General features: G+C 43.5%; 1 protein-coding gene across 1 annotated transcript in view; it reads right to left on the bottom strand.

Moving 5' to 3' along the window:
* LHFPL4 (lipoma HMGIC fusion partner-like 4) overlaps positions 1-25,458 on the bottom strand; it is a 29,367-nt gene extending 3,909 nt beyond the window's left edge. Inside the window, exon 1 of the mRNA XM_006851560.1 lies at positions 25,053-25,458. Coding sequence (XP_006851623.1) covers positions 25,053-25,458 — 406 coding nt within the window. The remainder of the gene's footprint in view (positions 1-25,052) is intronic.
* Between the last annotated feature and the right edge of the window lie 493 nt (positions 25,459-25,951).

Raw genomic sequence — 25,951 nt, 5'->3', positions numbered from 1 at the left:
CTTCCAGAACCCTTTCCCTCCCACATCAAATCAGCTCAACCTCCACGAAGCCCTCCTGATTTCTCCAACCCACAATGCCCTATTTTTCTCCCTTTAAGTCAACTCCTACTCTAGGAAGCCTTCCTGGAAATAAGAGAAAATAGGAAACCACAGCCATCTCCTTCAGTTCCCTCTGGCATTACTGGCTATGCTTACCCTCTCCCATCTTCATCACATAAAACATTTTTTTTTAAAGTTTATTCAGTTTTTGAATGCCACTTTCCTTTTATTCAAGATGCTAGGAATATGTTCTCATTCATACAGTTAAGAACTACTCTAAGAGAGTAGCTGGAATCTGAAAGATGAGATTTGAGCCTGGTTCTTCCACCTTCTCAGCTGTAGGACAAACCTTTCAGGACTTGTTTCTTTGTACCATAGAAACAACAGCATTTACCTCATTGGGCTGTTGAGGAGTAAACCAGGCTACTCTTGTAAGACAGTACAGTGCAGCATTCACTCACTCGGGCCTGGGGGGCAGATATATGAGTCCTGGTCCCAATGGGCTTGCAGTGTAGCAAAATGCTGGGCTTCAATTCCTGCCTCAGCTATTTACTAAATGCATGACCTTAAACGAGTTCCTTTGCTTTTATGCCTCAGTTTCCTCATCTATACTGTGGGGATAATGATAGTATCAACAAGCAAATGCAAAAATCACCAAAGGCAGCAAATGTAAAGTGCTTGGGATAGTAAGTTCTCAATAAGCATTAGCTGTTTTATCCAAACTAGTCATAATGATAAAAAATAATAATAATAATAACATACATGAGGAAATGATGGGGAGTTTTGAAGAGAGAGGCAGAGAGAATGGGAGAAGAGGCAGGCCAAGAAGATCCCTCAAAATGGGCATCTGCTCATCTGCTGGTTCTCCCCTTAGCATTCTCTGACTATGTGTTTGTTGTTAAGTGCCATCGAGTCAATTCCGACCCATAGTGACCCAGTATAGGGTTTCCAGGGAGTAGCTGGTGAGCTTAAACTGCTGACCTTGCAGTTCAATCGGCTTTAGAGTCTGGCGCATTAACTCACAGCGGCACACCAGGACCCAACATTTCCATCCAGCCCCTGTGTTCTGGGTGGGTTCTTCTCACTGTGCTTAGTGTAGTGTAGGATAGGACCCAAATCTGAGCCAATCAGCACATTGCATTTCCCCTGATCACAATGTTTGGCTCCGAGAAAGGCACATGTCCCATTAAAGGCCAATCAGAGCAACCAGAGTTATTGTGCTGACAGAACTCAACCTCAGGGTGATGTGATCTTCACCTGCACACACAATGAGGTCTTTGGGTGAAAGTCAGTGCTGAAGTCTGTACTATTATCGGTCTGTCTAGATGCTGTCCCCTAATTATCCGTCGGAGACCTGATGGATCTCCCAGTTTGGAAGTGTAGGATCCTTGACCCTGTGCGAGGCCAGTCGGGGGCACTTTATTTGGGATTTAGATGACAGCAGTGAAATCTACAAGTGGAGATAGTGGTCAGTTTTGTTCACTGTCTATAATGCCTGTTGAGTCTCCAGAGTAAGGAAGTGGGGGGTGGGGGTTGGGGGGAAGTGTCCTCAGCTCAGCTTTGACACCTTGCTCCATGGGCCCAAGATTCCTCTGTCATCTGAATGGTGGTGGGTGGTCCTTTCCTCCCTAGGATGCATTGGACCTCCTCTGCCCTCTCCTGTCCTGCTGCTGTGAGACAGTCCTCCCTCACTTCGCACAATGCTGTACTCCCCACTGGGTTGTTGTTAGCTGCTGTTGCATGGGCACAGCATAGGCCATTGGTTCTGGGTCCAATGCTGTGGTTCACAGGATTTTCACTGGTTGATTGAAGGAGGAAGTCACCATGCCTCACTTCCTAGTTAGCCTTCGTCTTGAAGCACCTCTGACACATGTTCAGCATCAAAGCAATAGTCAAGCCTCCGTTTATAGATGGGAAGTGATTGCACACAGGGTGCATTGGCCTGGAATAGCCCTGGGCCTCCCGTATCTACCATGAACACACTGCCCCCTCCCCATTTTACTGTGGCCTACATCTAAAACGCCAACTCTTTTTTGAAGCCCAGCTATGTGCCCTAATACAGAATACCCACCTCTACTTCCACACAAAGGAGCTCTGGTAGCGTAGTGGTTACGAATTGGGTTGAGAACCGCAAGGTCAGCAGTTCAAAACTACCAGCTGGTCCACAGGAGAAAGATGAGGCTTTCTGCTCCCGTAAAGATTTACAGCCTCGGAAACCCTGTTCAGGGTCGCTATGGGTCGGAACCGACTCAATGGCACTTAACAACAACTTCCACACAGAGACAGATTTCCTCCCATCTCTAGCCTCTCTCCAACTCCAAGACGGTTTTTCCCAGCTCCAGGGAAACACACCCCTGCTTAAGGGCTGGGGAAGGAGTTCCAGGCAACGTATAAATTCAAGTGTGAAAGAGCCTGGAGAGCTAAAATACTAACAAGTTGAAGATGATGGTTAGATATTCAAATAGGCAAGTCCAGCGCTCAGAGCTGGAGATAGAAATTTGGTATATGTAGGTAGCCGTGGGCGTTTAAATCCCTGGGCCTGGATATTATGTAAACTAGAGAGAAGGTCCAGGACTGAGAGCTCTGGGATGCTCCGGGGGGAAAAAATGGAGCTGGAGCGGGCAGACAAGGCTCAGCCCATTTGCTCCCCCAACCCTACCCCTAAATAGACCCGACACTAGGAAAGACCCTCCAGTATCCTATGACAGAGGGGAGGGGAGCGAGAGAGAAGAAAGGTAGACTCCGTTCCAACCCTCCGCCTCACCCTTGGTGTCCTCAGGGCCCTCCCCAGGAGTGCACGATCACCTCACCGTCCCCCAGCGGGAGGCAGGAGTGTGTGTGTAAGCCTGGGGAGGGACTAATCTTCACAACTCTCCAACTCCTCTCAGCCTCCCACCATGGTGCCAAGGAGGCGGGCTGCCGCAGTTTCCTCCCCTGCAGGAGCATCCTGGTTTCCATGGAAACCATGTGGTTGAGGGGTTGCCGGTGGGTGGTGGTGGTGTCTCTCTCTTCCACCCTCTCTCTTAAGCTCTCTCTTCCTCATCTTTTAAAGTGGTCCCTCTCTAGTTGAGGAGCCCAGTGGCACAGTAGTTACAGCGCTCTGTGCCCAATGAAAGGTTAGCGATTCGAACCCAAGAGCTGCTGTGCAGGAGAAAAATGACCACAGCAGAGGAAACCCTGTGGGCAGGTCTCCTCTGTCCTGTTGGGTCTCTATGACTGAAATCTACTCCACCGCAATAGGTTTGGTTCCCTAATTGAATACCCATTCCTTCTTTCCTCCACACTTTCCATTTTTTATTTGCATCTACCTGCTCCTCCTGCCCTCTCAGTCTATCTTGCTCAAGTCCTGCACTTGACTGGTTCTTTTTCCGTCTTCTGTTTCAATCTCTCACATTTAACTTTGATGCAGTGTTCTCTCTCTTTTCTCTCTTCTCTATATCTTTCCCTTTATTCTTTCCTCTTCCCGCCTCTCCTTTTGGATACTGTGCCAAAATTGGGCTGTGAACTGCAAGGTCAGCAGTTTGAAACTACCAGCTGTTCCATGGGAGAAAGATGAGGCTTTCTGCTCCCGTAAAGATTTACAGCCTTGGAAACCTTGTATAGGGTCGCTATGAGTCGGAATGGACTCCATGGCACTTAACAACAACAATTATGTGCCAGGCCTGCCTTGGAGCCGTCTGGGACAGAAGCACATAGGGAAGAATAAAAGCATCATGCACACCGATAGAGTGTTGTTATTAAGTGCTGTGGAGTTGGTTCCGATTCATAATGACCCTGTATAGAGTTTCCAAGGAGCAACTGGTGAGTTTGAACCGCCAACCATGAGGTTCAAATTGACCTTGAGGTTGAGGCTCATCAAAGGAAATAATCTAGAGATCCCCAAATAACAGATGCCTGGGGGGCTATGGGGCTTCTCTCCATGTACCATTAGCCACTCCCTGGCTCCTTGCTCTGCATGGACCCAGGCAGGAGATATGGGGTACACTTGCCACTCTGGGAATACCCAGATAGGAAACACCCAGAAGTGGAACAGATGAGAAGAGCCAATCAAGTGGGCTTCCTGGGACCTCGAGAAAGAGATCCCGAGGAACAGCAGGGTAGTGACCAAGAGGGTCAACCATCAGGAGATGGAATCACTGCAGACAAGGCAGGCTTCAGGATCCTGTTTGCTGGATGAGAAAACTGAGGCTGAGGCCTTTAGATCCCAAGTTCAAGTCTCTTGGAAATAATGTGCTGACTGAGAGCCAGCAGCTGAAGAGGCACAGGCACTCGTGCAGAGACAGGGATGTCAGCGCAGGGTTTCTCCACCTCTGCATTTTTGACATTTTGGCCAGATAAGTCTTTGTGATGCTGGGTAGCTGTCATTGTAGGATGTCTAGCAGCATCCCTGGCCTCCAGATGCAAGTGGCAATGCCAGACATTACCAAATATACCCTAGGAGGCAAATCATCCCTGGTTGTGAAGCATTAGTATATGGCTGGAACCCTAAAGTGGTGTGTCTCCGTACCATTAACCCATAGTCCAAGCAGCAAGGTGACGTTGTGACAAAAATAATATTTAATATTAATTTTGTTAATAATGTAATGATAAGTCTAGGAAATAGACTATTGCGTGCTTACTAGTATTGCTCCTAACTTCCACTATCTTATTTAATCCTATAACAAATCTATCATTTTACAGAGGAAGTTGAGGCTCAGAAAGAAACCAAGTACCTGATACAATATTGCACAGGTAGCAAACCCAGATATGTCCTTATTTAAAGTTTTGGGGTTTGTTTTCTTTTGCATTGACTCATTATTTAACTTATAGACAGTTAAAATGTGATAACACTCTCATGGAAAAGGAAATACGGATCATTTGCTATAAACAGAAGAAAATTACATAAATAAGCATAATGAAATGGGAACAATGTTATTAAATTCTAGTTAGATACTTTTGTCTGCCAAGAGCTTTGAGCCTGAGAGTTCTTCTCCCTTTGTTTAAAAGGCCTATTAGTCTGAGAGGAGTTAAGACACATTAGCACCAAACTGAGACTTTTTCCATGAAGTACTGAAAGAAACAGAAACGGAATAATAATTTGTTTACTACTAAACCCTGGAATATCATTGGGCAGGTGTCCCACTTTTGGGGAAAAAAGCTCAACTTTTGCCAGCTGGACAGGAGGCTCAGTATTGTGATTTAGACAAAGTCACTCCACCTGTCTGAGTCCTGGTTTCTTCCTCTGTGAAATGGGAGTTAAGACATCTTTCCCACTCACTTTGTGGAGTTTTTGTTGTTGTTGTTTTTTCTTTCAGAGATTGTGAAGGATGGAGTGGGGGCAAGTCATGGCCACTCTAGGTAGAGTAGAAGAAACTTTGGATGAAAGAGACAAAAAAGCCATAAGAAACAAAGCAGCCTCCTTTCTTCCTTTCCCCCAGATACCCAGATACTCTGGAAAAGCTAACAGTGGCTGCCTTGGGAAGGAGATAAGCTTGATTTTTAACCGTATAATCATGACAGAGACAGCTAGTTAACAACTCCAATATCTGTTTCATCCTTCTTCCTTAAATTTAACCAAGCCCACTGCTCTCAAGTTAATTCCAGCTCATGGCAACCTACGTGTTACAGAATAAAATTGCTCCATAGAGTTTTTTGGCTGTAATTCCCTGGTGTGGGGCTGTAGGATCAGCACTGAACTGCGAGCCATAAGGTCGGCAGTTCAAAGCCACCAGCTGTTTCTCAGAAACCCGATACAGGGTCACTATGAGTCAGAACTGACTTAACAATCTTTATGAAAACTGACTGCCAGGTCTTTCTTGAGCAACACTACCAGGTGGCTTTGAACTGCCAATGTTTGCGTTAATAGTTCAGCATAGAGTATTTGTGCCACCTAAGGGCCTTACTTAATATTAGAATGTCCAATTTTTAGATGTGCCTTTGATTGTCTAGAACTGCATTTTCCAGTTTCCTTTGCAGCTAGCAAAAACGTATGTGTTTTATGCGATTTCAAGGAAACAGTTGTATATAATTAACAGATTTATGTAAGGATGCTAAAGCATGCTCTTGCCCCACTTTTCTTTGTCCCTTCTGCTGGGATGCAGATGTGATGGCTAGAGCTCTAGCAGTCATATTCAGCAATGAGGGCAAGGCCATACCTCAGGAGTGGTAGAGCAGAGAGACGGAAGGAGCTAATGACTTTAGGAGCTACTATGCCACCATTAGACTGCCTACCTCTGGTGTTTTACATTTTATTTATTTTTATTACTTAAGAGGCTAAAACCCTGGTTGTTTAAAATACAATTATTTTGGATTTTCCTGTCATAGCCAAACCTAGTCTTAACAGATACAATAATATTTTATACCTTTTCAGTTTCATATCATGTGTATGTATTATGTATTGAGGGGGAAAACAAACTTCCAGCTGTGTGTCCTTGGGCACTCACAGCACCATTCTGAAACTCAGTTTCATCATCTCAAGGTCAAGAAGAAGATGACTGGGTGACTACCATCATTCCTGTCATGGTAGTATGCTTTATGGTTTATGGAATGTATAAATGGCAGGCTCTCTCTGCTTAGCGAACAATTAGCAGTATCCATAAAAATCATAAATGCAGGTACTCTTGGACTCAGAAATTTCTCTGATGGCTAAACTTGCATGTATACACACAGGAAGTGTATAAGCGGTCACCGCTCCATGGTCTTGAAAGCACAGCACTGAAAGCGTATGTCCACTAAGAAGGAGCTCATTCAATCAATTAGACGTCTCTGGGTGGTGCAAATGGTTAACGTGGTCAGTTGCTGACTGAAAGATTAGAGGTTTAAGTCCACCCAGAGGTGCTTGGAAGAAAGTCCTGGCAATCTACTTCTCAAAAATCCACTTTCAGCTACTGAAAATGCTATGGAGCACAGTTCTACTCTGACACACATGGGGTTACCAGGAATCAGAGTCAATTCTATGACCACTGGTAATTAAATCAATGATGGTGAATCTATGTCATGGAGTACTACTAAGCCATTAAAATGAAAGGAGTACAACTGTACATGTTGTCATGGAAAATCTTTTAAGATACATCAGGAGGTTTCAAAAATATATATATACAGTATGATTCCCATTTGTATATATTTTTTTAATTCCCATTTATATTTTTAAATGATATTTGTATATCATTTATACTATGCAATAAGGAGTTCTGGTAGCGGAGTGGTTATGAATCAGGCTGTGAACCGCAAGGTCAGCAGTTTGAAACCACCAGCTGTTCCACGAGAGAAAGATGAGGCTTTCTGCTCCCATAAAGATTGACAGCCTCAGAAACCCTGTCCGGGGTTGCTATGAGCCGGAACCAACTCCATGGCACACCACCGCCACCATACTATGGAATACATTGCAACAGTTAGAAAGGGTGGGATAGTTCTTTAAGGACTAGCATACTTAGTCTTCTGAGATATGGTTTTGACTAAAATCAACTGTAAACAAAATCAAACATGTGTCCAGTGTTTTCTGTGTGCTGCTCATGGTTCTAACTGCTTTATATGCATCTACTTGTCATTGTTAGGTGTTGCTGAGTAAGTTGATTCTGACTCCATGTGATAGAATAGAAGTACCCTGTGGGGTTTTCTGCTGACTACAATGTCAGCAGTTCAAACCCACCAGCCACTTCTCGGAAACCCTACACAGGGTCACTATGAGTTGGAACCGACGTGACAGCACTTAACAACAACACCTTTATGGAAACATATCACTTGATTTTTCTCCCAAGAAGCCCATAAGCGGGTTCAAACTGTTGACCTCTCAATCAGCAGCCCAAGTGGCTCACTGTTGTGCCACCCGTCTCCACAGCTGTTTAGTACTATTCTCATTTTTTTTTTAATGTTTTATTGTGAATTATGTGATAGTTTACATGGGAGAACATTAGCTTTACATTCATCCTATTGTGTATCATTTCATTGCCATGGTTACAATCCCCTCCATGCATCAACATGCATCATCAACCAACCAAAGGGTATACACTACAAGGCTGTCCCCCCTCCTCCCCGGTCGTCAGCACACAGTCCCTCTCCCTCTGTGTCTAAAGTCCCCAATTGCTCCATCTCTCCATGTCATCGTCTCTGGCGTCACTGTTTCTCTGGGTAGGGTCCCACACGCCGCTTTTCTCACTTGATGGTCCCGGGGACCAGGGCTTAGCATTGGACTGCTAACTGAAAGACTGACAGTTCAAGCCCAACAGCTGCTGTATGCTGTAAAGATACTCTGTCCTACAGGATTACTATGAGAATCAACTCCATGGGAGTGGGTTTTTGGGTACTGTTGAAAGTGTTTTACCATATGTTACTTTTATAACAAAAACTATATTAAACTGTATGGATACCAAAAGTGGTTAGCAGGGGTAGGCTTGAAGGGGGGGTGGAACAGGGACTCACTACTTAGGGGACATTGCACTTATGTCAAGAGTGATGGGGATAGACTCCCATTGACTTTGAAAGGAGAGAGAGAAGAGGAGGTGCTAGTTGGTCCGAGGTCTGGGGAGACTTGGGAACTCCTGAGCTCATGGGCACTGACCTAGTCACTGGGGGCTAGAGCTGAGAGTGCAGTGGCCAACTGATCTGAAGTGGGGGGAGGTGTGCAAGAATGCCCAAACTTGCAGATGGTACCCATTTGATTTAGCTTGGATGGCTTGATGATCAGCACTCGACTAGAAAAAGATAAATAAGTTTGATACAGGAAGCAAGTTTATCAAATGGCTATAATTTGAAGAACTTGACATTTGCTTATGGATGCAGTAGCTCAAAATTCCAACTGAGAGGGATGGAGTCTTCACATCAAGGATCAAGCCTATCCCTTCAGTACACAGGGTTCATAGGGACAAGCAAGTTAGACACTGGCTACCAAAAATGGGGGTGCTACAGAGACACGAAGTGACTGGCTTACAAGTTTTCAAGAGTGTGCTTAGTTTCCGAGCAAGTAGAATCCCCACTGAATAGTTTTCCTCTTGTATAGATGGGTCTGGTGAAGGGGATAGTGGAGAACGGGGATAAGATTCTTTTGATGCAGTAGTGAGTCATTGTTATCATAACTAATTACAATTGTCACAACTAAAGGTAGAAGATGTGTAACAAAAATGGGGAGTAGTTAATCTTTCATTCTAGGAACAGAGGACCCTAGGACCATCAAGAGGGAAGAGCATGAGCAGAGCAAGGGATCCTAACCAGAAAAGCAGCAACACAAAAGACAGAAGCAGAGGTGTTGGCATGGAGAGATAGAGCAGCTGAGGACCGTAGATCCATGAAAAGAGAAAGGCTGTATGCTGGTGGCTAGGAGGCTGGCTTGCAAAATGTGCCTTTTGGTTGTTAAAATGAATATACATTTTCTGTGTGTTTTGTATACATCACAAAAAGTGGGACTAGAGGCAAATACTGTTAACCAATGGGGCATGGAGGGGATTGCCATCATTGCAAAGAAATAAAATACGATTGAGTAAGTGAAAAATGGATGTTTTGCCCTGTAAATGATCACTCAATTCAAAATAAAAGCTTTAAAAAAAAAAAAAAAGTTTAAGGCATATGGAATCAATCTTAACATACTCTGGAAATCACAACCACCATCTACCTAATAAAACATGTTTAGACACTGTTTCCTCTTCCATTGACTATTTACTGAACTGTGTATATACAGAGAAAGGTATGCGTTGGAGAACTTAGGAAATAAACACTGTAGTGTTAGTGGTTATGAGTTGGGCTGCTACCCTCAAGGTCAACAGTTCAAAACTACCAGCTGTTCCACGGGAGAAACATGAAGTTTTCTGCTCCTGTAAAGGATTTACAGCGTTGCTATGAGTTGGAACCGACTCCAGAGCAAAACACTACCACCACACACACACACACACACACACACATAAAAAAAAAAAAAAAAAGAGTGATGGGGAAAATTGGAAACAGAAAATAGTAATGGCTGAACAATATGACAAACCATGTCAGGGAGTTGTATATGTGAAGAAGTTCTATGGGATAGAAAGCATACACACAAAAAGCCACAAGAAAATTGCACACAGAAAAAACCCACTGTTATAAATGCACACAAGAAAAGTGCACATGTGGAAAAATGCCCACACAGAAAAACAGGCACATAGAAAAATTCTTGTAATCACATAATAAACTCTAATTCAAACTCTAACCTGAACCCTAACCTGAATCCAAACCCAAGCCCTAAACCAAACCCAAAGCTAAACCTGAACACAAACCTGAGCTCAAAACTGAACACTAACTCTTTTTTTAATGTTTTATTGCGAATTATGTGATAGTTTTACATGGGAGCACATTAGCTTTACTACATTCATCCTATCATTACATTGCCATGCTAAACACTAACTTTTTTACAAGAATTTTTCTATTTGGGCATTTTTCCCATGTGTACATTTATGACAGTACTTTTTTTATATGCACAATTTTCATATGGGCTTATGTGTGTGTGTTTTTTCTGGTTAAAATGTAAAAAATATTGAAAAGGCAAATTATTCGTTTACATACATATCCACCATAATTTAAAAAAACCAACAAACTACATTATTTTGCGCAATCTTCATCTAGCTCAGGCCACTTTTTGTTGTTGTTGCTGTTCTTCTTCATGGTTATTATTTTATTCCTCAGAGAGTTTTAATGCTCTGGTCCTCATTCTCCTGATGTAACAGCTAAGGCAAGGGGTTGGCAAACTGTGACCCATTAGCCAAGTTTTGTTCACTATCTACTTTTTTTTGTTTAATTTATTTTTAATGTTTTATTGTGAATTATGTGATAGTTTACATGACAGAACATTAGCTGTACATTGATCCTATTATATATTGTTTCATTGCCATGGTTACAATCCCCTCCATGCCTCATCAACCAACCAAAGGGTATACCCTGCATGTCTGCCCCCTGGTCGTTAGCACACAGCCCCTCTCCCTCTCTGGGTCTAGAGTTCCTAGCCGCTCCATCTCTCCACGTCACAGTCTCTGCCTCCATCTCTGGCGTCACTGCTTCTCTGGGTAGGGTCCCATACTCTGCTCTTCTCCCTTGATGGTCCAGGGACCTCTGCTCCTAGACTGGAAAGTTAATCACTCCCCTCCTTTTGCTACAAAATGTCTACCTTTACATTTCCAACCCTCATAGTCAGTCCTGATAACAATTATTCACTATTGTATCACAAGAGACCTATCCACATTTCCTTTCATCAGCCCCGCCCATACAGATTGGATACAACTTAGTGGAGACTCTACCTTCCTCTACACCCTCTGGATCTAGGTTCCCTCTTGAGAGCTTGTAAGCCAGTCAACTTCTTGCCTTTGTAGCACCCCCCACCCCCACCCTATTTTGGGTAGCCAATGTCCAAGTTGAAGTTCAGGCTACTTTTAAACTTTAAAAAGATAATTAAGGAATGAAAGGATGAGGGTTAAAAGGAAGAACAATACTTCAGCTGGGGGAATAAAACTAGGAGAACAAGAAATGGTAAAGAATAAACAGGAAAAAAATACTTTATACTTAGATGCTTGCATTTATATAAAGTTATAAAAACTTTTTCATGTGAATTGAGTGAAGGCTTCAGAGCAGACTGATTCATACAGCGACTTATCTACACTTTGTTTCAGGTCATTGATCATGCTTCCCATCCTGCAACATATCTCAGCCCACTATTGCATCTTCCTTCTTCCCTAACCCTTTCTGCCTTCTCAACTTGGTCCTTGGGCAAATCTCAAAAGGTTGACAATTCTAAGGTGTGCCTGCCTCCCTAGTGTTATTGGTCCCCTTATAACTCTGTCTATTGTTTGGCTTAAAATTGAGTCTCCAGAGTGAGTTCAGTTCTGGGGCTGAACTTCTAGGGTGGCAAAGCAGCAGAATCTCAGCGGTTCTACCAATTTCTATTCTACCAGTAAGCCTGGTTGTTGTTGTTTTTTTTAAGATTTGAGTTTTGTTCCATGTTTTTCTTCTACTGTATCCAGGACCTTCTAATGTGATCCCCTTCAGAGTGGTAGGCAGTGGTAGCTGGGCATTATTAAGCTCTTCTGAGACTTGCTGTTGTTGTTGTATGTTAAGTGCCTTCAAGTTGGTTCTGACTCACAACAACCCTGTATAAGGTTTCCAAGGAGTGATTGGTGAATTTGACCCGCTGACCTTGCAGTCCAGGGCATTATCCCACAGCACCACACCAGGAGGGGGCTTCAAAGGCTTGTGGAAAATGGAATGAAAGATCATGGATTTTCCATAAAGTTTTTGAAATCCTCTTCTCTATGTTACACTTTTTTTTTTTTCTCATTAAACTTTGTTTTAATGGGTCTCAAAATTTTTGGTCAAGTTGTTTCCATTTAAAAAGTACTGATTTTAAAAACCAATATCTTAAAACTGCCACACACAAAAAAAGAAACAAATGGTCCACATAACATTCCTCTCCTTCTAAAGGTTTTACGATGCATTGTTATCATTAACCAATCTTTTACTATTAAACTTAAATGGCCAATTGAGACAAACAGTTCTGAGACTGTTCTTCCACCACTGATTAAGACTGGAGTGGCAGGTGTTAAAGGTAATATTCATTTAGCCTTCTGAGCTTTCTGAGCAGACTTGGTGACTTTGCCAGCTCCAGCAGCCTTTTTGTTCACTGCCTTGATGACACCCACAGCAACAGTCTGTCTCACGATGTGAACAGCAAAACGACCCAAAGGAGGGTAGTCTGAGAAGCTTTCAACACACATAGGCTTGCCGGGAACCATGTCAATAATGGCAGCATCACCAGACTTGAAGAATTTGGGGCCATCTTCTAGCTTCTTTAATGATGCATTTTATACTTAGCTATTTCAACAGGGTTTCATCCAAATACAGGCACATTATCCTCAAGAGATGTCCACTGAGCTGGACACTCCTACAGGGAGGCCTCTGGCCTGCTCCTTGTCTACCTGGCTACAGGTGCTACCCACTAGTGGATGTCAAACTGGATGTTCCAGGGCTTCCCTCCCTCTTGATGGGGCTTCTCTGATCTGCCACCTGCTGTTCCTAGCCTGGATCCCTTTCACCCAGACCCTGAAGATGAAAACTCAGCTAAGACGTGACCATCTTTACCCCTCCGTGAAGCAGAAGGATGAGTGAGTGCCCAGCTTTTGAACGGGGCTGCAGGACAGGGAGAGGCTAGCTGAACTACCAAGATGAGGCTTTGGCCCCTCACTACACATAAGTCCCCAGAGAATCTATATGCTTGGACTTCCTCATTAAGGGAAAGAAAAAGTCTACAAATTAAGAGGCGCACACACAGGAGAGCAACCCGGCACAGTGCATCATGATCTCAAAAGGCTGCTGGATGGAGGGGATTGTAACCATGGCAATGACACGATGTATGATAGAATGACTGTAAAACTAATGTTCTCCCATGTAAACTATCATATAATTCACAATAAAACACTAAAAAAAAAGCTGCTGGCCACAATGTCTCTGGGGCAGAATCTACCCAATCACCTCTAGGAATCAGTCCTCTTCTTGGGTATACCCAGCTGAAATATGTTTTTGTGTTCCCCAAAAGGTATGTACTAGAAGATTCACAGAGGCTTTGTTCATGCCCTAAACAACCCAAAGGTCTATTAACAAATTGCTAATAAAATGACACATCATTTTATTCACAAATAGGGGAGTGCGTTAGCTCTGTAGGATAAGCACTGGACTGTGAACCAGAAGGTCAACGGTTCAAGCCCACCAGCTGCTCTGCTGAAGAATGGTGAGGCTTTCCACTCCTGCAAAGATTGACAGCCTCAGAAGCCCTATACAGGGTTTTTATGAGTAGGAACGAATTCGACAGCACTTAACAACAATTCACAAATACATCTAATTATCTAATTCAGTGAAATAGCACACAGGTAAGAGGGCAAACAACTGCTATGTGCCACACTTAGATGAATTTCACACATAATGCTGATAGAAAGTATAATAAGAGAGAAAATGAATCCAAAGGTTCAAGGAGTCTGAGAATGGCTACCTGGGGGTTGAAACTGGAGGGGGTCCAAGGTTCTTGATCCAACTGTGATTTCAACAGGTGCATTCACTTTGTGAAACTTCTCTGACTTCAGAGTTTTGTGCTTTTCTCTAATTATGTTTTTCGTCCATAAAAGTTGACTTATATTTTAAAGGTTGCATAAGATGAAGCTTTCTGCTCCTATAAAGATTTAGTATTGGAAACCCTGTACAGGATCACTATGAGTCAGAACCGACTCCATGGCACATAACCACCACCACCACTGTAGTAATAAGTCCTGTTGTTGTTGTTAAGTGCCATCAAGTCGGTTCCGACCCATAGCGACCCTGTATAGGGTTTCCAAGGAGTGGCTGGTGAGCTTGAGCCACCAATCTTGTGGTTCAAACCAACTTTGCAGTCCAGCATATTAACCCACAGTGCCACACCAGGACTCCAAAATAGCTTAATTGCTCACCAATAGGTACTGATTTCATAAAGCTGGTATGCAGTGGTAGAGCATGAGAGAATGAGGAAGCTCCCCATGTGCTGAGGCAGCACCATCTCTAATACACTGTTAAGTGAAAGGCAAAGGTCATAAAGAGGGAAAAACTGTAGAGTACACGTGTGGGTGTGGATTTACTGGTGGTGGTGGTGGTGGTTGTGTGTCATCAAGTCAGTTCCAACTCATAGCGATCCTGTATATAGAGGGTTCCAGAGCTGTCAATCTCCAGCAGCAGAAAGCCGCATCTTTCTCCCACACAGTGACTGGTAAGAATCGAACTGCTGCCCTTGTGGTTAGCAGCCCTAACAGGTAACCCGATACCAGGGCGTAACACATACATAAACTATTTCTGGAGAGATCTATAAGACAGCCATTATACCAGGTATTTCTAGGGAGGGGAAGTAGATGATTTAATGACAGGTGTATAAGAGAGATTTGCACCTTTTAAATATTTAACTATGTGAATATATATATATACATACATATAGGACTTCTGGTGTGGCATTGCTGTAGGTTAAGCACTAGACCACAAGGTCAGTTTGAACTGCAAGGTCGGCAGTTTGCACTCATCAGCTGCCTCTTAGAAACCTTATACTGGGTCGCTATGAGCTGGAACCGACTTGGTAGCACTTAACAACATGAGTTGGAACATGACGGTACTTAACAAAAACAACATCTTAATGTATTGTTGAGGTTAGCAGTCCAGTGCTTATCCTACAGCACCACACCTGGACACACACACACACACACACATTCTCTAGATAGATAGATAGATAGACAGACAGACAGACAGACAGACAGACAGACAGACAGACAGACAGATAGATTAGATAGATAGATAGATAGATAGATAGATAGATAGATAGATAGATAGATAGATAGATAGAGTTCTTGTCAAGAGGGAAGACACTCTGGATAGTATATGTGGTTGTGTATTTACTGGTGGTGGTGTTTACTGTGCGCCATCAAGTCAGTTCCTGGTAGGGCGCTGTATGATAAATGCAAGGGCAGTTTGAACCACAACGTCGGTGGTTCAAACTAACCAGCTACTCCTCAGAAACCCTAGACAGGGTTGTTATGGGTCAGAACCAACTCAACAGCACTTAACAACAACAACACATACATATAGATATTTTATAGCTGAGTAATATTCCATGGTGTGAAATATTGTTGATTAGACTGCTTCTTTCTTCCCTTCCTTTTTTTTTTTTCACTTATTTCATCTCTCTCTCACTGTTTATTTTTAACTTTTTATTGTAAATTAGGTGAAGGTTTACAGAGCAAATCAATTTTCCACTCAACAATTCATACACATTGTTTCATGTATTTTTCTAGATGTGATGGTTATCTTCTTAGCTACATCTTGGAGCGTACCCACCCATGAACATTTTCTTTGGATAACTTCCCAGAAATTGGCAAGTTTATAAATGGACATGGAGATTCTCATTTTCATGTTTCTGAGATCAACCCATTATCTCTGCAAGCTACATTTGGACATTTTTTATTGCTAGAGAATGACAGTATAGGGCATAGTAACTTTTTAATTGTTGTTAAGTGCCATTGAGTTGGTTCCTACTCAACAGTGACCCTGTATAGGGTTTCTAAGGAGTGTCTGGTGAGCTTGAACCTCTGGCCTTGCAGTTCAAACCAACTTTGCAGTTCAGTGCTTATCCTACTGCGTCACACATATATAATTATCTATTGAAACTTTAAGGTGAGTGGGTAGTTGACTAACAACAACAACATTTCTGGGAGAGTGAGATCATGGTTCAATTTTGCTCATCTCCAATTTTTCTACAAAGAACAAAGATCTTAAATATCTTAGAAAAGGGGAGCTATACATGGTCACAGTATTTTCCCTAATGTCTACCAAAAATTTTATGGAAATGACCAGGCTTTGGGGCTGGGGGGCGGCCACAGCTTTCAAAGTAAACTACATCCCTAGACTAGGTATAGCAGGGAAGGAGTACCATTTTGCGGGGGCAGGGTGAGACGGACAGGTGGGGGGGGACTTACAGGGGAGGGGCTGGCAGAGATGCTTATGTGCAAAGCTCTCCCTCCTGGGCTCACATTCATCTGCTCCTGCTCACCCAGTGCAGGGGCTGATTTTACAAGGAAGGCTGTGTCTGTCCTAACAGTCAACCTGTGACCCAGCAGGCTGGAGGTCCAGACCCAATCCTAATGCCCTTAATTAATAAGGGACTTCTGAAAAGGGACTCCTGGGGTTGGGATCCCCACATACTACTCAATCACTCAGATGCTGGAGCCAAAACCTAGGAGGAACCTTAAGTCCTCCCTAACTGCTTTCCACATCTGATCTATTTGCAAATCTAATTGGCTTGACTTCCAAAAATCATCCAGAATCTGGCCCCTTTTCTCCATCTCCACTGCTACCACTTTTTCCCAAGCTGCCCTGGTGTCTCTCCTGGGTGGTCTCAGTTGTTGCCTACCTAATTTCTCTGTTCCACTCTTATCCTATGATAGTCTAGTCTCCACTCCATCCAGACTGATCTTTGAAAATAGAGATCATTTTGCTTCTGGCTTAAATTCCCCCCCTTAAAAGTGCCCCCATTGCACTTAGAATAAATTCCCAACACCTTATGGCCTCCTTCCTGAATTTTAAAAAATATGTCAAGTTCATTCCCACCTCCAGGACTTTGCCCTGACAGACAGTCCCCTCTGCCTGGGACACTCTTCCCGTAAGTCATTCTGTTCTCAGCTCCTGTTCCTGATCTTGAGAAGCTCAGTTAAGCTAGGAAGGCGGCTCAAAACACAAATCATTTGTCTCTGCTAGCACAGATGCTGTTATGGAGATAAGGAACACCTACACTTGGCGCAGTAATTATTTGTTAATTGTTTACTCTGGTCCCCAGCCCCCAGGCTCAGCCTGCATTAAGCACTCAGCTTCTTAATGACCTTTTGATCCACTCCTCCTCCCCATCCCCCCATTACCCTATACAGCTGTCTCATACCCAGGATTTGGTCAGACGCCTCCCCTTGGTTTCCCCACAGCCTGCGGGGTTCCCTTCAGTGCTGGACAAAGATCTTCTCTTCACAGGAGATTCCATCCTTCCATACCCAGCAGGCTCATTTTCTCTGTTTGCCTCCTTTCTCCCAGTCTTCTTTTCTGGCTCTTCCTTCCCACCTGCCCTTTAAAGGCTGATGTTGCCTAGGTTGTAGCTTCTTCTCCCTCTACATATTTTCCCCTGAGCCATCTCACCCACACTCAGATTCCTCTGACGAGAGCTGCTTAACAACCTCTCCAGTCAAGACCTGTCTCCCGACTCTAGAACCAAATATCCAAGTGCTTGCTGGACCTTTCCTCTTGCACATTCAATAGACCAGAAAAACAAACACCAAATCAGTTGCTAGCATATCAATTCTGACTCTTAGCAATCCCACGTGTTTTCAGTAACTGAATTTTCAGAAGTAGATCACCAGACTTTCTTTCAAGGTACTTCTGGGTGGATCTAAATCATCAACTTTTTGGTTAGCAGTGAAGCACTTAATCATTTGGTCACCCAAGGACTCCTTGCACATCTCATGCCAGTTACTAGTTGTCATCAAGGTGATCTCAACTCATGGCAACCCTATGATGCAGTAGAATGGCTCCACTGGGTTTTCAAGGCATGACTGTTTTATAGGTGAGGAAACAGACGCTCGGAAATTAAGCAGCCTTCTTAAAAACACTCAGGTGATCCTGGCATCGTCAGAATTTGAACTCAAGTCCTCTGACCACTAAATTGTGCTACCTCCACAGCAGTGAAGCTAGGACTTGAATCAGATATCATCAGTCAGTCATTCAATACACACTTAGTATGCACCTACTTGAATCTTTGTGTGGCACTACAGGACAATGCACTGGACTGAAAGGTCGGTTTGAACTGCAAGGTTGGTGGTTCAAATTCATCAGCTGCTCCTCAGAAACCCAATTAGGGTCACTATGAGTTGGAAGAGATTCAAAGGCACTTAACAACAACAAGCATCTACTATGTGCCAGATACAGACTTCTGATTCAGGGCTCTCATTATGGCATTAAGCTGCTCTGGAGTTAAAATAATGGTGAACACTGTTTCTCTGAACCTCAGTTTCCTCATCTGTTAAATGGTGATAATGAGGAACAATAAAAAAATGGGAAGTAACAGAAAAGGACAAAATAGAGGCTTTCTAAATGAAAATTACCATCTTGACACCTGCAGCTCATTCTCCCCAACAACAACAACCAGACAGATTGGCTTCGGTTTCCTCCATGCTTAAAACACTTCGAGGCCTTTCTAAATTCGGGTGCTATAAAAGAGGTGATTTGCTTATACTAAGAAAAAACAGATTTCATCATAGAGGAAAAAAATCAAAAGATAACAAGCTGGGAAACAATATTTGTAACTCATATCACAAAGGACTAACTTGCCTAATATATAAAGAGTTCTTTCAACTCCATGAGAAAAAATACTATTAACTTGACAGAAATGTGTGTGAGAACTAACAGTTTGCAGAAAAAAATATGAAAGGTGCGCAAACTCATTCATGCTAAAGAAGGGTAAATTACTACTATAAAACAGCATTTTTACCCCTCACATTAGCAAAGATACAATGCTTGATGATACACTGAATTTGCAAGGATATGGAGAAACAGGTACCTCAGACATTGCTGGTGTGAGAATAATTTAGTACAACCTCTATGGAGGATACTATGTTAGATCTATCGAACCTGGAAATACAGATACACTACTTAATCTAGCAATTCCACCTCTATGGATTGATTGTATCCTTATACTTATGTATGTATCAAATTTCTTATATATCAAATTATCCACTGCAATATTGTTATAGCAAAATATTGTAAACTACTTACATGTCACTTATTATGTGATTAAATAAATTATGATGCATTTATATAAAAGTATAATATGCAGCTTTTAAGAAAGAGAGGCTTCTTATGGAGCTCTGGTAGCATAGTGGTTACGAATCGGGCTGCGAACCTTAAGGTCTGCGGTTCGAAACTACCAGCCGCTCCGCAGGAGAAAGCTGAGGTTTTCTACTCCCGTAAAGATTCACACCCTCGGAAACCCTGTACAGGGTCGCTATGGGTCAGAACCGACTCGACGGCACTTAACAACAACAACAACTTATATGTCCCTCATTATGTGATTAAATAAATTATGATGCATTTATATAAAAGTATAATATGCAGCTTTTAAGAAAGAGAGGCTTCTTATGTGTTGATAAAGAGCAATCTCTAAGATCTATTATTGAATTACAAAACCAGGATAAAGTCCAAACTTCTGACAATGTTTTATAAGGCCTCCGTGATCTCAACTCTTACCTCTCTTTGCAGTCCCCAAACACACCAGGTGTTGTTTCTCACCTCTGTGCCTCTGATTATGCTGTTACTTTTTGTCTGGCTTGCCCTTCCCCTTCTTGATGATGTTAGTGTCCATTTTGACTCTCTGTGACTCCATGTGACAGAGGAGAATTGCCTATTGGGTTTTAGGCTGTAATCTTTATGGGGCAAATTACCAGGCAAATTACCAGGTCTTTGCATGGAGCTTCTGGGTGGTTTTGAACTGCCAACCTTTTGTTTAGCAGTTGAATCCTTAACCATTGTGCCACTGGGGGTCTTGCTTATCCTTTAAGATTCAGGTTTAATGCTGAAGACTTCCCTGGCTATCCTTGCCTAGTTAGACGTTTTTTTGGTGCCCCCAGAACACTTTGTGCATGACTCCATCATTTCGTGTGTTGTACTATATTATGATGATCTATTTCCCCTCCTTCCTCTCCCATTAGACATGAGCTCCTTGGGGGCAAGGACTCTTGTTCAGGATTCCAGAGTTTAGCACATACCTCTTGTACATAGGAGACTTTCAACAACAAAGGATTGATGTGAGAAAGAAAGAAAAGGGAGAAGGAGAAAACCAGCCAAGAAAGGAGTGGAAAGGAAAGAGGAAGAAGCAACAGGAGGAAGGGAAGGAGGGAAAGAAGGAATGAGAAAAGTACTCCTATTGTGCTATGCCTGGTCATGCACACACAACAAACACTTACTGGAAGAAATACAATCCCAAATCAAATCAGAAACAAGACCCAAGGAAATGGAGAGGAGGGTAGGCATATATTCTCAGTTGCACCAATGGTTCCTGTGATTACTACTCCTAACCCAGAAATCCCAGGTGACTGTGGACACACATCAGAAGGCTAGAAGATGCTCACCTCTGCTGTGGCTTTGGTACTAGGGCAGTGCCTGGCTACATAGTAGGCACTCAAGAGTGTGAGCAGACTGTGGTCAGAATCCTCTTTCCTCAAGGGAAATACGAGGAGTCCTGGCCTCAAGTCTCACTCTATGACCATGGACTTGTCTCTTCTCCTCTTACCACTTACCAGCTAGGTGACTTTAGCAGGTCACATGGGTTTTCTGAACCTCAGTTTCCTCATCTGTAAAATGGGGATGTTGTTGTTGTTAAGTGCCATCGAGTCGGTTCCGACCCATAGCGACCCTGTACAGGGTTTCCGAGGGTGTAAATCTTTACGGGAGTAGAAAGCCTCATCTTTCTCCCGCGGAGCAGCTGGTAGTTTCGAACCGCTGATCTTAAGGTTCGCAGCCCGATTCGTAACCACTACGCTACCAGAGCTCCTTGTAAAATGGGGATAATACCTGTATATTTTTCAACAGATGAAGATTAAATGATGTAATGAGTATGAAAATGTCTAGCATAGAAGCAGGTATATTGTACGCACTCTGTAAATGGAAAACACCAGGTAGAGAATAGCAAAGATAGCCTCATAGGCCCTGAAAGCTGATTACTTCATTCCTTAAAGAGCCACCTGGGTCTTCCAGTCTCTCTACTTACCATCCTATTCTTTGGGCAAATTTATCCTGCCAGCATGCTCAACAATAATCCTCCTCTAATGGTGGGCTTTGAAGTCACACTGATCAAGTGAAAATCCTAACTCCACTACTTATGGGCAGTAAGAGACCTTGAAATGAGTTATCCTTTTGAGACTCAGTTTTGTAATCTGTAAAATAATAATATACCTAATACATAGGAATATTGTGAAGATTAAATCATATTCTGCATGTAAAATGTTTAGCATATATATTCTAGTACATAGTAAAGAAATGTTAACTTCTTATCATGAATAATAATAATAGTAGTAGTAGCTTCCACTTGCCTGTGAATTACAAATCCAAATCCCTTGATCTGCTATTCATAGCCTAGTCCTGTCATTACTTCCTGGCCTTTCTTCCAGCTGTTGCCCTAGGTGGATGTCACACTCAAGCCTGTTTGCACCCATGGACTCCTTCTCCACTCAGAAAGCTCTCCCACACTTCATCTCTGTCAACACCCTGCCCAGCTCAAGCATCAGCTCCCAACTAAGTCAGCAGACACCTCTAATTCTCTGGGTTTAAACAGAACTTACATTCCAACACACATTAGTGCTCAGACTGCCCAGGGGGAGGCTTCTGTCTGTATGTGCCTTAACTATATTCCCCTTCTTCTAGGGGTCACATTTGACTTCCCTTTGTGGAAGTTTTATCTTTCTCCACTATCAGTCCATGTGTTTCATGGTTGAGTATGTAATCCAGGCCTTAGATAAAGTCAGTATGATTAATTCAGAAGTGAACCCTGGACCAAAACTAGACCACTGATGATCAGCCCTAGAACTTTTGCTGTAACCACTCGGAAATGTGTTTTTCATCCAGTGGCTGAAGCAGTGTAAATGCAGAACTGTCAGTGGCCTTGTCTGTCACTTTAAAGAGAGAAGCAGGCTTAAAATGGAGCCAACACAGAGGAACCAAGAAATGGAGAGAGACATAGATTTAACAGCATTATTTGAGTACCTCATTCCATCCATGCCTGAAGTAAAATATTCTTAGATTTTAAATTATGTAAATCAATATACCCTACTCTCTCTATTTTATTTTAATCTGTCTAAGCCAATTGGAGTTGGGTTTTGGTAACCTGCTACTCATAGATGTGAACCAATACCCAACTAAATGGTAAACTTCCTGAGAACCAGGACTGCCTGTTATAGACCTGAGCTCCTTGGGACAAATGTGTGTCAGTATTGCAGCACATAGGAGAGGAATGATCACAGACCAAGTGAGGCATAAGCAAAGGAATAAATGCCTCCTTGCATTTTCCCAATGGACTAGTGCTCTGCATTTTAAAGACCCTAAAATATCTGAATTAAATTTCACAGGAACAAGAATCACAAGATAGGCATTTTAATTCTTATCTGACACAAATTAGACCCTTAGTTTCTTTGTAGTTCCTTTGAGGACAACTGTCTTATTTTCTGAATGGAGTTACCTTGGTGAAAGAGTTGTTCTAGGTGTCTTACGGGACTAAATGAGATACTTTAAATCAACTCATTGTACAGATAGGAAAATTAAGACTTAATCTAAAAAAGATTTGCTTATCATTGCCTGGTGAGTCACAGGCAGAGTCAAGATCCCTTATCCCATGGCTCTTGGCCCAATGCTCTGGTCTCTGGCTTAGTGTCACTTTATTAAGTAAAGTGAATCAGTCACTTACCCAGCGAGCTCAGAAACCTCTGAGAAAAATGGAACTAACTGCTCAATCTACCAAATGAGTTCCAAGACAAGTAACACCAGGGAAAGAACATTAGGTCAAGAGTCAAGACTTTAATTCTAGTTTGCTCCATAACTGGCTGTGTGATTTGGGGCAATCCTTTCACATCTCTGAATGATTTCTTCTCTCTAAAATGTGGGGTAGGCAGGGTTTGAAGGAGATTATTCCTAAGATCTCTGAAATTCTGATTACATGGGGTTGTTGGACAGTTCATCAAATCTCCAGTATTAAGCCCATGTGGTAATTTGAGGACCAAGAAGTCAGAAACCCATCTGCAGATTCCAAATTAAGACTGAGAAATCAAAGGTTCCAAATGAGCTTATATTCTTTTCAGTTTGCCTTCGGCAGAAGCATGGAATGGAAATATCTAAAACCCATCTCTCTGGATATCACTAAAGAATATGGAGTGATCCTCCCCCTACCCACACCTCTTACAATTATCCTTCCATATCCTCCTTCAAAAATTCCAAAGACCCATATCCAAATTGAATGGGGTGAGATGTATTTGAAACAAGTCTAGTAGAACGTCCGTGTCTGAATAAGCACTTCCCTTTAGGGACCGTTGGCAATTTTCCCAAAGGGGCAGCAAACCCTTCCTATATCTGTAAAAGTTCTCTTGGGGAAGCAAACTAGACTCATAACCTCCATCATCATAACATGGCTTTTGCCACGAAAGACACATCCTCAATTTGATGACCCACTGTGTTCTCCACTTGGCCCCAAGTGACTTCAAGCCATTTCCCAAACTCATATTCCTCCTTCAAAAGATGGAGGTTTTCCCTCAATGAAGATGTTCAAGAGACTACATCCTATGCTCTGAAGACAGTTGTCTACATGGTTTCAGGCTCCCAAAGGGTCTCTTTTGAATGAGGCTGATATTGGTTGGGTGTTTATCTTAGGGTTATTTTAACATCTTTCTATTGCATGAGCAGCTCATTTTCCTACTCTTTCTCATTCCTGGAAACCCCCAAACCTTTTTTTAGCCTTCACCAGCTCTCCTCCTCCATCCCTGCCATCCTCTGGACCAACTTTCCCCACCCCAACAACTCACATCCTTGCCTGCAATTAGGCAAATGTCCAAGTTGCTGAGTGTTCAAAATCTGTCTTAGATCGAAAGATATGTGGGGGTGGGGAACTCTAATGGATCCTGGAAAACTGTCTCAGCATTTCTTGTTCCCAAATGACCTTTCCCAGGTTCTTAGGGATATAACTGTCTTAGCCAAACATTTCAGAGGGTCGCAGGGACTCACTGTATTTGGGAATGGCACCAGAACCCTTCCTGCACTGAGTGTGGAGAAGTGGCGATGGAGATCAGCACTCCAAGGATTCATGTTACCAGGTGTTGCCATCACCTGCATATCAAACATTGGCTGGGCACTGAAGACCTCCTCCTCTCCCCTTATCTTGTCACAACACTTTCGTTTGTCCTCTTGGAACCCCCTCCACTGTTTTACAGATGAGGAAACTAAGACTCAGAGAAACAAAGTGAGAAACCCAAGTTGATAATCTCATCATTGAAAAGGTTAAAGCCAGGTCTTTTGATTCCAAATCTCATACTCTTTAAAATATAGCAAAAATTGATCACCTTTAGAGCCTCAGAAACCCTATACTGTGTCGCTAAGAGTCGTAACTGACTCCACAGCACACCACCACCACCAAAGTAACTTAAACAAATATCTCCCTTAAGACAGCATAATAAACAAAGACCCTCAGAAATGCTAACATAATTCTAAGCTACCAATAAATGCAGTATGAATACCCAGGCACACAGACCCAAGGAGTTCCTTCTAAGGCTCTGGCCCTTGCTCCAAGTTGTCTCTTATTGAATCCCCTCTCCCAGTGGCTGTTGTGGGTCAGCCAAAGAAATAGGTGTCTTACAGGAGCAGAACCTACCTCTGACTCTTCCAAGAAAGGGACCTTGCAAGGAGACCCCATCCCCGGAGCATTGTCTGGGGAGTCTCGCCTCCCCGCTACCCCCTACCTGCTAAGAGCTGCATCCAGGCGCAGATCTTGTAGACCGTGGCTGTGTTGCAGAAGAAGAAAAGCGCAAAGCAGGTGATGCAGCCGAGGATCAGCACCATGGAGAGCAGCACGAAGAAGGCGGCAGCCTTGAAGGCGCCGGACGGTATGGTGCTGAAGTCGGTGAAGGAGCCGCGGCAGGTGAGATCACGGCCCGCTAGCCCACTGCCCACGCAGTAGTGGAAGAGGCCGAAGTAGCCAGGCTTGGGGGTGCTCACGCTGTCGCCCACCCAGTAGGGCTGGATGAAGACCACCACGTTGATGATGGCGAAGCAGATGGTGAAGATGGCCCACAGCACGCCGATGGCCCGCGAGTTCCGCATGTAGTGCTCGTGGTAGAGCTTGGAGGCCTCCTGCGAGGGCAGCATGGTGCCCGGGGGCGGGGCCGGCGGCGGCAGCGGGCGGCTGGCAGGGGCCGCTGGCCCGGGATTGATCGGCTGGCCCGGGACTGATCGCCGGGCTGCGGGTGGGAGCTGGGGACACACGTGAAAGCCGGCCCTGAGCCAAGGAACTCGTGAAGGTGGGGCCTGGAGAAGAGCTAGGAGTGGGGGGCGCTAGGGACCAGTAAGGGGATGCCAGAAGGGAACCACTAGAGTGGGCGGTGTCTGAGGGGATTGGCAAAGATTTCCTTTGGAGGGGGCAAGGAAAGGGCCTGTGAAAGTTGGGGGACTGTAGTGAGGGGCTGCAATGGGAAAAAGACTAGAACACGGTCATAGGGGACTTGGGGAGGAGGCTTAGGAGCTAGTATTGTAGGAGTGGAAGGGGTCCATGGGGGATGGAATGGGGCTGGTATTGGAAGATTAGCAGAGGGGCTGTATATAGGGAGCTCGAAAGGGATTTTGGGGGCTGGAATTAGGAGTA

Source organism: Chrysochloris asiatica, unplaced genomic scaffold (assembly GCF_000296735.1).
Source record: "Chrysochloris asiatica unplaced genomic scaffold, ChrAsi1.0 scaffold00030, whole genome shotgun sequence".
In the NCBI taxonomy this organism is placed as follows: Eukaryota; Metazoa; Chordata; class Mammalia; order Afrosoricida; family Chrysochloridae; genus Chrysochloris; species Chrysochloris asiatica.
The sequence above is the reverse complement of the archived record's forward strand: the minus strand, read 5'-3'. Positions and strand labels throughout refer to the sequence as shown.